This window comes from Manihot esculenta, chromosome 2 (genome assembly GCF_001659605.2).
Source record: "Manihot esculenta cultivar AM560-2 chromosome 2, M.esculenta_v8, whole genome shotgun sequence".
Taxonomy (NCBI): domain Eukaryota; kingdom Viridiplantae; phylum Streptophyta; class Magnoliopsida; order Malpighiales; family Euphorbiaceae; genus Manihot; species Manihot esculenta.
This window is the reverse complement of record NC_035162.2, coordinates 12,818,539-12,834,093: the sequence shown is the minus strand read 5'-3', so window position 1 is coordinate 12,834,093 and position 15,555 is coordinate 12,818,539. Positions and strand designations below refer to the sequence as shown.

Here is a 15,555-nt window from a genome sequence, read left to right as displayed (position 1 = left end):
GCCTAGTAGATTTCATTTCGGCAAAAATAAGTTTGAGTTTCTGACTTGATGAAAGGCTACCTTTTAGAAATTAATAAACTATTAAATAAAGGGCGATTAGCCCCCCACAGTGGAATCACGCTTTTACTCAAACAAATTTTTGCACGGCATTCCTTGCTTTTGTGGCTTTGTTCGTCTTCTCACCTTTTTTTCTTGTATAAATATTAAATTAATGGAGTTAACTTTTTGTGTAAAAATTAAATATTTTTCTTATCGTGCTACTTAACTAGAAATCCTTAACTAGAAATCCTAAAAGACGCTGTAAATCTGCTCCCCTTCATCATACGCCCTGGTCATGTGGTGCCTTGTGCAGAACACTTCGGGCAGGTTATCACACAGTGGCCGCATGTTTTGGACAGTGAGAGCACACCTTGCCACCGTTGATGCCGCATCAACACATAGAGACTCAGGTTTATGTGAATTTGATTCTTTAATTACTTATTAGATTTTACTATTAATGGGTTCCATCTGTCAAACCAATCAATATAACTTTCGAAAACATATAATGTGAAAGCACTACTGCGGGTTTTCTTTTTCATTGCTTTTTCTCTTCTTTTCTTTTCTTTTCTTTTCTGTAAATCCCTCTGCTTTTATCTGGAATAATCGAAGGAAACATTATGATCTGTCCTATATACCTCCATTATCAAAAAGCAAACTCGGTACACCTCTATATATAGCTCCTCATATGGATGCTCTCAGTGCACTCACTGGCTATAGTAGCCTTCTTTCTCTCTCTCTCTGTGTGTGTGTGAGATGAAGACTCCAGTCCGCCTATTCTCGGCTGTTCTCTTCCTCCTCTTGCTGCTTGTGGCCACTGGTATATATCCTCTCCACTCATTACATCTATGCATATACATGTATAAACAAAATAAACAACCATCCGCTGTAAAACAATAGCTAGTATTGTTTGATTAGCAAAATCTCCCCACAAAGTTTACTGACATAAATTCTATATTGTTTGTTTGATGGGTTGAGCAGAGATGGGGCCAATGGTTGCTGAGGCCAGGATATGCGAGTCTCAGAGCCATCGGTTCAAGGGTGTATGCGTGAGGAAGAGCAACTGTGCTGCTATTTGTCAAACAGAAGGCTTCCATGGAGGACACTGCCGAGGGCTGCGCCGTCGATGCTTCTGCACTAAGCATTGTTAGTTGACGCATCACCACAGTTTGTCTATGTGAAGAGACAATCGTGGGTTGTCCTCTTCATGTAGGATTTTATGTGCTTGAGAATAAGATTATGGTGGTTCTGTTGTCTTATGTGATCTTTATTTTGTGTAAATTTGATGTCTACTTTACTTCCTTAATAAGATTATTATTATTACTATTCAGACCATAATCTTAGGCTTTTGTTCAAAAGCACCCATATGTAATTATGATCACTTAACTTCTTCTTCCTAATTTGGCAACAATCCTCCTAGATCCTCAGAAAAGTTATTAGTAGCATAAACACTTTTGACTTGCCAAAAAGAAAAAAAAAAATTCAAATAAATCCCTAATTTTTCAACAAGAGAAAAGAAATTTAAATAATAAAAATCTTTATTTTATTTTTTATTTATTATTAAAATAATAATCATAATGATAAATTTATAATTTTATTTATTTTCTACTCCATTTCTAAATTGAAGAAAATTTCCACTCTTATTTTTTTATTCTCAATTTTTCTTCATTCTAAATAAAATAAAAATATTCTTTTCCCTCCTCTTATTTTTCCCTAATTTAAACATAGGTAACCGCTGCTTGAAACAAATTACTTTCGATCAATATAATTTAATCAATTTTAATTTTTAATCCATTTTAATTCTGTTTATAAACGGTTCAAATTATGATTTTGGTCTCGATTCCGCAACGGTTCAAACCATGTGGCACTCTCTGGTGCTGTTATCAGTCGTATTAGTTACGATTCAAGTTCAGAGCCACAGGAGACCCTTAACTGTTAACTCTGACCCTTTAACCTGATTCAGAATTGATTTTAGTCACTAAACCATTGACTTGGATCGATTTCAGATTTAACCCGGGCCCTTCTAATCAACTCAATTTAGCCGTAGAACCAGAAGTCCAGAACCGTCCAGTCCCCTAAGCCTCCACCGCCTCGGCGCCTCCTGTTTTAGTAAAGCGAATCGAGCAACAAAATCCCAACCCAGTAACATACAGAAGACGAAAAAAAATGTTTTTCTTCTTCGTTGGAGGAGTAGAGCAGCAGGTGCGCCAGGTCCTTAAATCAGGTGTCGGAAGGTGCATAAACTGCGGCTCCATGGCTGATCTAGTGGAGTACGAAAAGGTCCTCAAGCTCTTCTTTGTTCCTGTATGGAAGTGGCCCGGTAAGGAGCCCGCTGTGTATTGCAACAATTGTAATCTCATGTTTCCTCGATCGTTTCCTCTCCCACCTCCAAAGACTCATCCATCAGTCGTTTCGGAGAGTTTGCGCTGCCATCTCTGTAACCGGGTTGTGGAGCCTGAGTTCAGGTTCTGTCCTTTTTGTGGGTCTTCTCTGTAGTTAGAATTTTGGTTTTAGGAAGATTGGCGTTTCGATTTGTAATCAAAGTGTTTGCTTTACTAGTAATCAAGCAAGTACATGTCATTAAAATGAAGAAATTTCCCGAGAATGTGTTATATTAATTTTTGTTTTCCATTAATGTTGAAGATGGAATTTGTCTCTGATGATTCCTTACATTTGGGGAGTGAATTGTATCAAAGAAAAGATGTAAAGAGGAGGAGGAGAAGAAACAAGTTGGGAACTTTTGGAAATTTCGTCTTCATTAGATATAATGTTTGCTATGATTCCATCTTTCAAACACCAGCATCCTCAACGTCGCTGGAAAACAATCATCATGACTTCATTGGAATTAAAGGAGATCAGGGAAAAAAGGTGGAAAATTTATCTAACTGTACACAATGGCAGTGCACATTACTGTACACACAACTAATAATGGCAGTGTACAGTTCCTTCTTATCTTGCAATGACTTGTATGCACAGACAATGTCTTCTCTGCCTCAGATCAATCAACAGTTTTCGCCACAAGGGTGCCTTTGACGATGTTCTATCAGAGACCAAAAGCTGAACTGCATAACATTATCTAGCAGTGCTCCATTATTTGCAATCCTGATTCAGAATCTTTACGTTGGATAAAGAGGGGTTGATACTTGAAATGCATCCAGAGAAGTTAAATTCATCAGAGGCTTTCTGTTTCCTTTTACGTTGATTTGCTGAAAGGTAATTGCTTTGCTCCTCTTTCCACAGCATCTCTCCATAGTCTGTATCTTACCCCTAGCTTATCATAAGAAACTGGTAAATTCCACACATTTGCCCCATTGATCATTCGCTCCTGCTGCCCAACTACAAGCCGCAGATCTTCATTTAGTACCTGTTTCATACAGTCAGAAGTATTGAGTCCTAAGAAGCATGGGGCGAAAAATGCTAATTTGTCAATGCCCACAAGGGGAAAATGGTGACCCTTCTTTCTAGTCATCCAGCTAACTTATAGTTTGATAAGCTTAAGCCACAAAATCAACACACAGATGAAAAGCAACCTTCACCAGCAAGCCAACTTCAAGTGAATAATCATTTATCCTCACCCTCAAAGGGGGTTCTCAATCAGCTCATCCCAGACTCTTGGCCTAAGGCTTGTGTTTCTAAGAAACATGGCACCTAAGTGCTGGAATTTCTATAAGGATTCACCATCTAGGATACCAGAGGCATCCTTCAGAAGAAACTCATTGCCAGCAACTGGCAAGCACGGCCTTTCTGGTTGGAAAGATGATTATTGATAATATCAACAAATAAATTTCCATACCTTGACATAGCTGGATGAGACGTTGAATTAATGTCATGCACCAAAAGTTAAAACTACTCCTAATGTCAAACATAAACATAAATGCATAGGTCCATTTAAACATTTTTGTTACCTGCTCAGCAAAATGTCTCCATAGATATTGCATGAAAGGAATGTGTTTTAGCACAGGAGCAAAATCGAGAGACATCCTGTATAATAACCTAGTCTTATTTCTTGATGAAGGCATGCATACATGAAGTTGGTGAAGGTGAGTTGCACATTGCCTAGTACTTTTCCCCTCTAGCTTTCCAGGCTTTGAGATCCCGATGGTTGATAACACCATACAAGGTGGTCGGAATTCCATATCTATTGGATAGGGGTCCCAGTATCCTTCAAGTCCAGATGCAGGCGTTAAAAACTTCACCAAGCTGAGAATTTTGGTCACAAGCAAAAGAATAGACATTTTTGTCAGCAATACTCGTTCCAACAGAAAGTTTAGCATCTTGAAACTATAAAATAACATAAAATAAAATAAAATGCTTGTACTTCAGAAATGATAATTATTTTCAACAATTAAATTAAAGGAGCAAACCTAGGAACACTCCAGCCCTTTGCAAAGGTAGATGTGTGAGTAAAAGGGGCATGTGCAAGATCTAACAGGTTATCCAAAAGTAGCCCATGTTCCACTGGAAGTTCCATGACAATCTGCCATATGAAAGGACACAGCAATATTTGAAATGACGAGCTGCTTTCTAAAAATTCATTCAAACATTCACAAAAAGGTCAAAAGAATCCAAGTGCATCTGAACGTACCTCAGCATGGATTACAAAACCTGGAGGAGGCTGTAATGAAGGAAGTGTTGCTGGTGGAGGGTCGCTACCAGGCCAAACCCATATCATCCCTTCTTTCTCAAAACATGGCAACGACTTTATCTTCACATTAAGTAGTCGTGTCGATGGCATCTTCTCACATTTTCCATCTATTGTGTATTCCCACCCTGATATTTCACCAATTTTTCAAGAATCACTAATCTATCCTTTCTAGCCATACTTAAGTGAGCCACAGTATACAAATGTAGAACATAATATTCAAAATTAGTTCCTTCATTTCTTACTGACCATGGTAAGGACATTGGATCCGACCCTCATTTACTGAACCAAGGTGAAGAGGGCAGGCTCTATGTGCACATGAGTTCTGGACACATCCAGGTTTCCCATCTTTCCCACGAAAGATAACCCATGGTTCCTCAAAGCAATCAATCGGAACCTAAAACAGAGGTAAAATGACTTGTAAGCAGAGATCCAAAAATGGTTAAGGTGCTTAAGCTCGGTAAGATTTCAAAGGGAAAGAATCCCCCTCCACCTCCCAAAAATAATATTTGCCACATACATCATCAAAAACAGGGTTTATGCTGCCTTATACTGCATTCATTTTATTTTATTTTATTTTATTTTATGTGCATTGACTGGAATTTTAATCTGTGATGACACTAGATGGTGTGATTGCTGTCAGGAAAATAAGAATTTGAATATAAAGCATGAATCACAAATACTTGAAAGAGTATCTTACCATGGTATCATCCTTTAGATCGGTAGAGAATGCAACAGGGTACCAGAAATTCTTAAGGTGGGAACTGTAAGGTTGAACTGGACCTGAAACATTCAAGCTTTTCTGTGGCAATCTCCCTTTCATGGTATCCAGAGGTTGAGTAGAAGTACTAGGAAAAGAGGATGTTTGGTCAGACTCCGTTGTGCTTCTATCTTGTAACAGCCTATCATTAACCAATGCTTCCATGTGCGCTAGTTTATCCAAGGCAGTAGCAACCCTTGCTTCAGATATATGAACCTGTTGTTATTCATGAGTCAGACATCATAATGTTGATGAAATTGTAGAGGAACAGAAAGTACATCATTCATTTGAATGATAAACAAGTAAAAAATTTTCTTCACAATATATTGATGAACAGATGTCTCATTGGATTTATAATATACATCCAATCTAATTAAATCTATGAAATTAATTAATGATTAACCTTTGCTCATTTGGTCTATGCACATTATTTAAGTTTTTTTTTTTGGCTCAACTTTCTGTTCTACAGATAATCTGCACACCTGTTCATGAGCTCGGTTTAATTCTTCTTGCAACCCAGCAAGCTCCTTCCTCAAGGTGCCAATAGACTTGTAATCGCGAGCTAGAGGGTTTAGAACTTCCACAACCTGCAGTCATATTTCGCAAAGTGAGAATTCAACTTACAAATAATACACCCACAAAAATTGCAAAAGACAATGTCAGATTCTAAGGTGAAGTGTAAAACAATTTTGGGGGAGGCTCAAAAGAACAAACACATATTAATTACAGTATCAATAAATCAAGCAAAATCACCTCCTATATTGCCCAATAAATAATCTATCATAGCCATGAACAACAGCATATGAAGTAAAAAATACAAGACCTTTTCATGGAGGAGCATAATGGTAAGAACATCTTGTCGAGCTCGCCAATCACAGTACTGAATGTCATATCTAGCCACTTCGAGTGCTTGATTTACATCCAAGAATTTCCCTTTACATTGTGGCATCTTAGATCTCGGATCCTCAACATCAAAGATGTTATCCCATACACTCTTCTTATCCTGCAGCCCACCTTCCTCCCCAAATACTGCTAACACCCGAAACCCACCCCTAACTCCCTGAAAATACACAAATAAATTACAATCCAAGCTACATAAGCAGCTAGAATTTAGCAGTTTTAGCATGAATCTAAATATCCGCAAAGATGATAACTAATACAGCCATATTGACTTGCAATATGCATCTTATACAAGTTAGAACCAATCTAGAAAATCAATCGGCCTAAATAAATGTTATGTTCCTCCAGATTAGCCATTATTAATGTAAGTTTAAGATGAGAATAAACTATAAGAGATTCATTTTTAGATTTGGTACCAGTCCACCACAGGCTGAGGAACTATTCTACTGACAATCATCAATTACCTTAGCCAAACTGTTTTCTGAGGATGCTAACAAGCGGCCATTTAAGTTGCAGCAGTTAAACTCCATTAAAAATCCCTTGTCCTAGAATCATACTTTTTCCATTAATTTTAGCAGATACCCAAATAAAATTCTCACAGAAAAATACGAAAAGAACGCATCTTTGGGCCTGAATACCCAAACTCGAGCTAAAATGTAACAAACAAACAAATCGCGATCGAAATTTCCAGTGAGATTATCAAATAAAAAAACGAAAAAAGGGGTACCTTTTTAGTATTGAGCTTAGATGATCTACACAAAGAAATGGGCAGAGAGAGCGCTGCAGCAGTAGCAACAGTGTTCATGGCGTTTGAAAATCTGCAGTCCAGAACTGGAGAGAGAGCTAGAGAGGGGAAAAAAATAACAAAAAAAATAAGGCAATTTTAGTGAGAGAGATTTATTCGTTGATAAGAGGTTGGTGTTTCGCGCGATCTCCGCTTTCCTGCCATGGGTTGCCACGTGGCAAGCGTGGACTCCATGGCGTAAAACGTGGCACCTCCAGCTTCCACAGCCTTTCACTACAGATCTTTTGAATCTAGCAAAGGTGTGGGACCCTTCTATCTTGCCAGTTGCCACCTCGGATTCTGAAGATATATTTCTCTATCCCTTTGTGCTATATGTTTTGTCTTCGATTGCTTTGTCATGGATTTTCAAAAGACGTGTAGGGTTTTGGGTTAGGATTGTGTGAGGTAGGTGTTAGATTTATTGAGTATGCATAAAAAATTCTTATCTGTTCGTTTAATCTCGTGATTTGATTGGTTGTATTGGATGGGTCTACTAATGAATTGAGATTTGTTTTTTTTCTTCAAAGGAATTGGGGTTTTGAGGACAATTCTCTTGGTCTAGACGATTTTGGAATATTTTCTGTATGATTAAATTTCAATTTAAAAATAACAAATTAATATTTATTTTTGAAAATTGTAATTTCATTTTATAAAGATTTCTGAAGTTTAATTTATGATTCATCTAACCAATTGATTTTAATATGAAAATTGGAAAAAAAAAATTAATGTCCTATATTATTTCTATACTCATGATTAGTTACGGATTCAACCTTTTTAAAAAGAATCTAGAAATAAAGATTCTATATTGAATTTAATTTTTAAAATAAAATAAACTTAAAAAATTAGACATTATTTTTAAAAATTTAGATTTAAGCCATTTAATGTTTATATATACTTAACTAATCAGCTAAAAGACATAATTATTAGTTAAAAAGTAAATATTCTCTTCTTTTTACGGTCACAAAGAGAGTAGGACTTTTTTAAACAAAATTATATATATCTTTGAAAAAAAGAAATTAATTAGGTATTTATAGGTTTTGGTATATGATCTTTAGGTAATAATTATATATTTTAAATTTAATGATTATACGAAAATAATATATGTTTATATTAATTAATAAGTTATACAAATAATTTTGCAAAAGGTACTCATTCTGTCATATTCAATTTAAAAGCTTACGCTATTTTTTCCAATTTATGTTAGTCTCCTGATAGACTTATGAATGGGCAAACTATATGGTAAGAATAAAAAACTAATTAAATTTTGATTTTTTGTTATAACTTTAAATTAATTTTACATTTCATGAGTTCAATTTCGTCAATAAAATTATTTTTCATCTTAAATTTGTATTTAAATATTTTTAATTTATAATTAAAATAATATATAATTTTCTTTCTGCCTATCTCTGTCTGTGTGCAGGACAGAGACGACTATTCCAGTGGCGAGGACCAGTCATAATCAATACGACAAGAGCGAGGGAGCTTTCTTCTGAGCCACTATGATTCTGTGGTTCGTCTCACTTTGGTTCGAGATACTACACGAAAACCGCAGAGAGCTTCTTTGGATCATTGCTGGAACTTGCTTTTTCCGGATAGCCAACTGGGCCGCCGTTCAATTTTCATCTCCGGTGACCCGCCATTTGTTCTTACTACTGTTCCTTTACTCCACTCTACCATCACCTCTGTTTCAGGTTCTTAATTCTTTCTTCTCTATTTTATCAGGACCAATATTGCATACTCAAGCAAACAAATGCAGGTCAGATAGCCAAATGCCTTGAAGGTGTTCGAGATTTTGTGGTAGTTAGCACTGCCAGTGTAATAGTGAAGGTTGAATATGAAAGCTGTTTAAAAGGATGGTTCTCCTGGGTTGCTTGTTGTATAATTTAGGATGGGGGATGTGTATGCACGAAGTTCAGAGATGAAAATCGTAAGCTTGGTGGCTGATAGATAGGGAGAAGAGATATACAAAAGCAAATCAATGTTCAAATCTTACAGTTGAGATTTAAGGGGAATTGGTAGTTTTTGAACTCTGGTGAAAATTTTGGAAGGTCTTGAAAGTAAATGAAGATTTTACAATCAAGAATGTTTAGCCATCTCCAAGTTTGCTCAACCCTAAAACTTTTGCTGTGGCAAAAATGTTTTTTTTTTTTCTGAGATTTGTTGTTATTGATTTGGTATCTATAACTTGAAATTAATTGCTGGAATTTCAAAATTATTAGACCATCTTTTCTGGAGGAATCGTAGCCAGTGGTAGACTATTGGGAACGGATGTGAGAACAGCAATTGATAATAATGCAGAAGGCATTTGATATCGAATTTAATTTAAAATTGGTCCAATCTGATTAGATTACATATCGTCACTAATCGAATAAGTAAAATTAAAAAATTAAAAAAGGTCCCACCGGGAGTCGAACCCAGGTCGCTGGATTCAAAGTCCAGAGTGCTAACCACTACACCATGGAACCATTTCTGTTAAATGGCAGGGTTTATCTTTCATGAACGTACGGGTTAGGAGAATACAAAACTTAATTAACCACAAGTTGATTCAAATGTGTAACTTCCACTCAGTGAGTCAATGTTTCTAATAATTTTATTTGATCCAAGTTAACGGCAAGGGGTGGTGGCGCAGTTGGCTAGCGCGTAGGTCTCATAGCTACTGAGTTATCCTGAGGTCGAGAGTTCGAGCCTCTCTCACCCCATTTAAGTTTTTTTTCACTCCTACGCTGGTCTGCCACACAAACATCCAAAAACACAGCTCAAATGACGATTCTCTTTTTGAATTCAGTGCAGGCCCATTTCCTCGAAAATAGATTTACAGCTCTTTCTTTAACCGGTGAAATAAGCATTATGCTGGTCAAGATTCAAGATGCCAGAATGGAACTCAAATCAGCTCATCTTAAACACAAACAGAAGCCAATGGAATGTTTGACTACAAACTACACAACCATAGCATTTGAAATTTGCTTGAATTCATTGTAGTATTCCTAAACATGATTGATGAACAAGCTGCTGATTAAATAGCATATAATCAACATCCAATAAATTCCTTGTTTTTACAATAAATCATCAATATAGTTCATTTTTCTTCTTTTCTGCTGGCCTGATCCTTGCTAAATTTCTAGTTGTATGCCATTCTTGCTTCTAGAGAAAAATTTTGCGAAACCATTTCGGTTCTTGTCAGAACTGCTGTGGTTTGATGTGGCTGATGAAGTTGACAATGATGAAGATGGGGGTGAGTGCCCTTCATTTTTATTAACTAAAGGGCAAGAATTCTCACTGGCTATTCTTGAAGAGCTGGAATCCCTTTTAGGTGATAATGTGTCACTGCAATGATCTTTCCAAGATTCTCCACTAGCTCTATGCATCAGTAATCCTCCTGCATTGAACTCTGGTAGGCTTGCAGTGTCGATTAAGAAGTCCTCTAGGGTTGCTAGAGATCTCAGCTGCTTTCCTAGAGATGCTATTGTTTTCTGGCATTCAGCAAGTCTCCCAGCTGCTACAGCTAGGTCCTCCTGTCAGATAAGTTTCACATTCATTACATCTGGAACATATGTTGCCTTATTCTGGCCCATGTAATGTCGATAAATGCATGATAGATGACAATGGAACAATGAACATGTAATGCAGAAAATGGCAGTGATTAAATGTTAACCTGCTTTATCTTCAGTTCACTATTTGAGCTTGCCAATTTCTGGCGTTCAACTTCCTTGTTCTTTTCGGATAGCTCTCCTTCCAATGCCCGGCACTTGACTGCAATTCCTGCTGACAGATCCTTCTCCTTTTGAATCACTGCTTCTAGTGAGTTAACCTTTGAAGCCATGGTCCGAGCATCTACTTCTACATTTACAAGTTGTGATTCAATTTGCTGCTTTGATTCATTTGCAATTGATAACTCTTGTTGCAGTGCTTCCAACTTTAGTTCAGCTTCCTTCAGCTGTATTTGAAATTCTTCATTCTTTTCCTGACACACAGTGAGAACCATCTCCAATTCATTTCTCTCTACTTGTGACTTCTCTAGCATTTCTTCTGATTCAACTTTTTCTGCTTCCATCTTTTGTATCTTCTCCTCCAATTTGACCTTTTCTACTTCCATCTTTTGTAGTTTCTCTTCCAGTTCAACTTTTTCTACTTCCATCTTCTGTAGTTTCTCTTCCAATTCAGCTGTTTGATGAACCATACTTTCAAGTTCAGCTCTTAATGAGCTTTCTACATCAATGGATTTTTCTGCAACCGCTTTTGTTTCAGGATGATGACTTTCCCTTTCAGTCTCTGGCAAAGCAGCCAGTCGTTCCATTTCAAGAAAATCATCCATGAGATCTATTTCAATTGCCGAGGATGGGAGACTTCTTTTAACACTTTTTTCATTCTTGAATTGATCAAGCTCAGCAATCAATGCAGATGCCCATGAGTCTGCGCAACTTGCCTCACATCTGTAAGGTTCCGAACAACTCATTTTGCGAGTTTCCAGCTCCACAGCATTAAGCCTCTCCCCACTATCTGATTGACTATCAGTGAGAGAGTCAACATAAAATGAAGATGCAGTAGAAGTTTTATGATCATTAAGTGGTGTTGATTTGCAACCAATGGCTTTTACCCTACGGCATTCAGCTTCAAGCTTTGCCATTTTCTTTATGCTCTCCAAGTGTTGCTTGCTTGCTGTTTCAGCTGCTTGGGTACTCAAGTCCCTTTCAATTGTTCTGACTTCTAACTCCTCAGATAGAGATAGGAGCTCAAGCTTCAGGGAAGCATTATCTTTCTCCAAATATTCGAGCTTATAGCATAGTTCCGGATCAATTTGAGGCAGAGATTCTAACTCAGCAGCTTCTGCTTTTCTCTTCAGCTCAAGAAGCTGGTTCTCAAGTTCAGATTTTGTGGATTCCCATTCAAGTGTTTTTCTTACCACGGCTTCATGGACCTTTTCTTCGTGCTCCTCTCTTGCCTGTCTCAGCTGCCTAACACATTCCTTGAGGGCACCATCAAGATGGCTCACCCTATCTTCCAATGAAGAGTTCTGCTGAATGGCAGCTTCAAGTTGTTTCTTTAGTGCAGCTACTTCATTTTCAGCCTTTTCCCAGCCTAAAATTTTATCAAGGAAATTGCCACATATATGAGTTCAAAATTTAAAAAAGAAAAATTGCCATAATTAATATTGAAGAAAACTCATGATATAGATGTCAAGAGGAAGTGAACTCTTAACTCCATTCCAAAATAAAAAAACTATCTTAGAGAAAATAGAGTTACGACAATTCCTGTGCAATTGCTTCTTGTGAAAAAATGGAGATACCTTCTTATAGTTCATCACGAAAATTCACAAAGAAAGTAATAGAAAATCTGTCCTCAACATTAGTATCTAACTAAATACCTGCAACAGCTTCCTCAGCAACTTTGGAGTGCTGCTTTACCAAGTCGTCTTTGGCACTAACATTCACAAGGGCAGCTGATAACCTTTCTGTTAAAATCTTAACACTATCATTGACATCTTCATTCCTGACATAAGCTTTTGATGTGACTTCAGGAGATTGATTATCAGTATTTGGAGATGCCTTTGAGGCGTCCTGATTCAATAATGGAAAATGGATGAAATCAACAAACCAACAAAGCCAAGGTTTGCAATTAACAAGATGAACCATAATTGTCCTTAGTGAAGAAAGGAAAGAAAAACAAAAACCACTCCATTTGACGATAAGAAACACAGGAAGAAGCATAGCATGTTCTCAGCTAATCATATATACCCAATCAATGACCACCATTGATAATGTGATGTCCAAAGTCTGGCAAGAATTTCTTATGGCCAAGGCAACCATTTCAAAGGAAAATTTGAATCTCTCATTTTAGAAATACATCTTTCAAGGAGAGTCTTCACTAGCTTAAAGTATATAACTGCTCTTTTCTTAATTTAGTTGTCTCATTTACCTGGATAAAAAGAGTTGGTACCTATGCAGTGAAGGAATTATCAATGTGTGAGAGAACTACAGTGGTTTTCTAACTTTATCCCGAAGAAATATAAGGCTTATCACCATGAAGAGCTCAGTTTTATTGGTTCTGAAACACATAGTGTTTGTGAGTCATATTATCTGATGCCTACTCCATGTATCTATCAAAACACATCAACTCCGTCTTCAAACTCGAGTAGCCAACAAAGAAATTTCTTGAGTTATCTACAATTCATTCAAAAGGAAGTATTTCAAATATGAAGCTTGTTTAATAACCAAGACCATTGATATTGTGTGAAGCAAAAGTTAGATGTCAAATTCAACAATCTCTAAAAGTTTTAGTGAAAGATTAAAAGCTTGTATAAGAGACTCGTAGAAAACAAACAGCATAGCTAAAAGACAATCCTAATTCTGGGTACAGTGGGCGAGTTCTTGTGTAATAGCCACCTACTTGCTCATCGGAGAATCTCTCAGAATGTGAAGATAGTGATCCTGAACTCTCGGTTTCACCAGGGCTCCTCTCGGAAGACTTCTTCTTCCATAGCCATTTCCTCTTTTCCATCACAAAATCTTGGAGTCAAGCTTTATCTCATCAATGAATATTTATCTGCAAATAATTGCGAAGCATTAAAATGACGTAACCATAAACACACGCACTGTCTCTCACAGAGCATGAGAGTGGATATCCAGAAACAAATTTCTAGTGAATATTGAGGTTGCAGCAACCTTAATAACCAGAACTAGTTATCCTCAACAAACTCAAACACTAAACGGAAAGATGACTTGTCTTGTCATTTTATCAGAGCTTTGCTTCAAATTCACCCCATAACCAACCCAACTACAACAACAAAAGATCAGACAGTTTTAACTGCCCGACTAGCGCAAGATAAACGGAAAAAAGAATAAAAAAAGGGAGAGATTTTTAGCTCCAGCAACACCCATCAATCGAAGTGAAACGATTTGAACAACATTAGACAGTGAATAAAGAAACCCATAACGTTAATCACAACAAGGGAGCAACCCAACAATTAAAACCGTTCAAATCTCCCCCACGAAGAGAGATGCCTCCAAGTAGAGAACCTCAAATCAGTACCAATGAAACAGTGGCTATTTCCAAAATAAGGGACAAGGAACTAGGAAGTCCTCAAATCTCAACAAAGGGGATCCGAAATATAAGAAACTAGTCAAACCAAAAACCTGTACAGTTTATAGGAACAAAGACTCAGATCAAATACCTTTGCAATGACGCAGAAGCAACTCACGAAATTAAATTGGAACCAGGAAAGTTAAACATGGGAAACAAAAATGGGTTAAAGATTGCAGAACCAGTGAAACCCAATAAATTTTCAAAAACAAAAACTTATTTTAAGAAAAAACCCAGAAAAAAATCTGCGGAATGTCAGAAGAAATATAAATATCCAGATAGACCAACAACTGCTAAAGAAGGTAACAGATGATGTGGGTTTCTATTTCTTGTTTTCTAGCCATATTACCTTCCGCTTTTTCTCTTTGAATATTTAAAAAAGAAAGCAGATGAGAAGAGCATGTGATTGTGAATATGGAGCTGTGAAGTGAAGATGTGAGAATGAGTGACTGAGCAAGCAAGCAAGCAAATGAGAGGCCTAAAAAAACCAACTTTTCAGCTTTTTGGGTAAAAAAAAGTACTTTTTTTAATCCATTTTGTTTTATTATCACTGATTTTGAATTGGGTCTCTCTTATTCCCGCCCATTGATGAGGAACTCTGGAGCAAATGACAGATACAGAAACAGAGATACAGTTAAAAGGAGAGTAATGGAGCTCAATCACAAATATATAATATACATTTTTTTTTCAAAAAGTTGCATAGTTCATAGACGCTCTCTGTCTTTGAAATTTGAGTCCTTTTTCTTTATTTTCTTTTCTTTTTTAATTCAAGTGTTGTGTGCTTGTCTCTGTCAAAGGTGGAGGAATCCTATAATCCAATCCAACTGCACATTTCCTGTCATCTCTTGCTTCTGTTGATATGTGATCTCTTGAGATCTGTGCCCTTAGTTATAGATCGGACGTTTGGGATTTCACGATGTACTAGGAAGGCTTTCGGTGTAGTTTACATGCTGTGATACTAAAATTTCCACTAATAAAATACTTCAAATTTATTTTATAAAGCAACATATACAGTAATGGCCATTACTTGTAAAACTTTATTTGCTTCAAATTTTTTATTTTTTTAAAATTATTTATTAAAAATAATTTATTTTATTTTAAAAAAGTAACATTTTTAAATTTTTAAAAAATTAGAAAAAAATTCTCAATCAAATGAATTAACTTCTTAAAAACTTAAAATTTCTTAATTTATTTAATCCAAACCAAACAAAACCTAAGTTTTGTTATCCTGCACCCTCTAATTTTATTTATTGTACTTGGATTCCTCCTGGAAAACGCTTCAGGACAGCATTGGTTCTCATATTTTTGGATTTTCAAAATGCCAACGAGCTGTTTGTGGGAAGACTTGGCTCAGCT

General features: G+C 36.5%; 4 protein-coding genes, 1 long non-coding RNA gene and 2 other non-coding genes across 11 annotated transcripts; 4 read left to right on the top strand and 3 right to left on the bottom strand.

Annotated features, from left to right (window-relative positions):
• Nucleotides 1-645: 645 nt before the first annotated feature.
• Nucleotides 646-1,366, top strand: LOC110608529 (defensin Ec-AMP-D2). The gene is made up of 2 exons (XM_021747776.2): nt 646-856; nt 1,018-1,366. Exons 1-2 carry the CDS (start codon nt 793-795, stop codon nt 1,185-1,187), a joined length of 234 nt encoding a protein of 77 aa, XP_021603468.1. The 5' UTR covers nt 646-792; the 3' UTR covers nt 1,188-1,366.
• A 358-nt stretch (nt 1,367-1,724) lies between these two features.
• On the top strand, nt 1,725-2,641 carry LOC122723126. Its single transcript, XM_043954271.1, has one exon. It carries the CDS (start codon nt 2,203-2,205, stop codon nt 2,530-2,532), a length of 330 nt encoding a protein of 109 aa, XP_043810206.1. The 5' UTR covers nt 1,725-2,202; the 3' UTR covers nt 2,533-2,641.
• Nucleotides 2,642-2,774: 133 nt separating this feature from the next.
• Nucleotides 2,775-7,218, bottom strand: LOC110609367 (chlorophyllide a oxygenase, chloroplastic). Of its 2 annotated transcripts, XM_021748896.2 has the most exons (10): nt 7,066-7,193; nt 6,803-6,883; nt 6,262-6,498; nt 5,921-6,025; nt 5,379-5,654; nt 4,928-5,075; nt 4,622-4,806; nt 4,401-4,513; nt 3,942-4,236; nt 2,775-3,400 (listed from the first exon to the last, which is right to left on the bottom strand). In XM_021748896.2, exons 1-10 carry the CDS (start codon nt 7,141-7,143, stop codon nt 3,230-3,232), a joined length of 1,689 nt encoding a protein of 562 aa, XP_021604588.1. In that variant the 5' UTR covers nt 7,144-7,193; the 3' UTR covers nt 2,775-3,229. The 2 variants fall into 2 exon arrangements, with proteins under 2 accessions (XP_021604588.1, XP_021604589.1); XM_021748897.2 differs by lacking the exon at nt 6,803-6,883 and having other exon boundaries at nt 7,066-7,218.
• A 1,320-nt stretch (nt 7,219-8,538) lies between these two features.
• LOC110610006 lies at nt 8,539-9,217 on the top strand. The gene is made up of 2 exons (XR_002487130.2): nt 8,539-8,750; nt 8,845-9,217. It is a non-coding gene; the product is annotated as an uncharacterized LOC110610006 (long non-coding RNA).
• A 298-nt stretch (nt 9,218-9,515) lies between these two features.
• On the bottom strand, nt 9,516-9,587 carry TRNAQ-UUG. The gene has a single exon. It is a non-coding gene; the product is annotated as a tRNA-Gln (tRNA).
• Nucleotides 9,588-9,736: 149 nt separating this feature from the next.
• Nucleotides 9,737-9,821, top strand: TRNAM-CAU. Its single transcript is given in 2 exon segments — nt 9,737-9,774; nt 9,786-9,821. It is a non-coding gene; the product is annotated as a tRNA-Met (tRNA).
• Nucleotides 9,822-10,046: 225 nt separating this feature from the next.
• LOC110610051 (filament-like plant protein) lies at nt 10,047-14,692 on the bottom strand. Of its 4 annotated transcripts, none has more exons than XM_021749919.2 (5): nt 14,549-14,692; nt 13,507-13,662; nt 12,485-12,677; nt 10,775-12,198; nt 10,047-10,634 (listed from the first exon to the last, which is right to left on the bottom strand). In XM_021749919.2, the coding sequence occupies exons 2-5, from the start codon at nt 13,615-13,617 to the stop codon at nt 10,233-10,235; spliced, it is 2,130 nt and encodes a 709-aa protein (XP_021605611.1). In that variant the 5' UTR covers nt 13,618-13,662; nt 14,549-14,692; the 3' UTR covers nt 10,047-10,232. The 4 variants fall into 4 exon arrangements, with proteins under 4 accessions (XP_021605611.1, XP_021605613.1, XP_021605614.1 ...); XM_021749921.2 differs by having other exon boundaries at nt 14,291-14,600; XM_021749922.2 differs by lacking the exon at nt 14,549-14,692 and adding an exon at nt 13,782-14,542.
• Between the last annotated feature and the right edge of the window lie 863 nt (nt 14,693-15,555).

Excerpts from the sequence above, each read along its gene's own strand:
- LOC110609367 (XM_021748896.2), bottom strand. The coding sequence starts at position 7,143 with ATGAACACTGTTGCTACTGCTGCAGCGCTCTCTCTGCCCATTTCTTTG. Across the intron at positions 6,499-6,802 it reads CAGAAAACAGTTTGGCTAAG|GGAGTTAGGGGTGGGTTTCG; the intron begins GTAATTGATGAT and ends GTGTATTTTCAG. Across the intron at positions 5,076-5,378 it reads ATCTAAAGGATGATACCATG|GTTCCGATTGATTGCTTTGA; the intron begins GTAAGATACTCT and ends CCTCTGTTTTAG.
- LOC122723126 (XM_043954271.1), top strand. The coding sequence starts at position 2,203 with ATGTTTTTCTTCTTCGTTGGAGGAGTAGAGCAGCAGGTGCGCCAGGTC.
- LOC110610051 (XM_021749919.2), bottom strand. The coding sequence starts at position 13,617 with ATGGAAAAGAGGAAATGGCTATGGAAGAAGAAGTCTTCCGAGAGGAGC. Across the intron at positions 12,678-13,506 it reads AGAGATTCTCCGATGAGCAA|GACGCCTCAAAGGCATCTCC; the intron begins GTAGGTGGCTAT and ends TTATTGAATCAG. Across the intron at positions 10,635-10,774 it reads GTGAACTGAAGATAAAGCAG|GAGGACCTAGCTGTAGCAGC; the intron begins GTTAACATTTAA and ends CTTATCTGACAG.
- LOC110608529 (XM_021747776.2), top strand. The coding sequence starts at position 793 with ATGAAGACTCCAGTCCGCCTATTCTCGGCTGTTCTCTTCCTCCTCTTG. Across the intron at positions 857-1,017 it reads CTTGCTGCTTGTGGCCACTG|AGATGGGGCCAATGGTTGCT; the intron begins GTATATATCCTC and ends TGGGTTGAGCAG.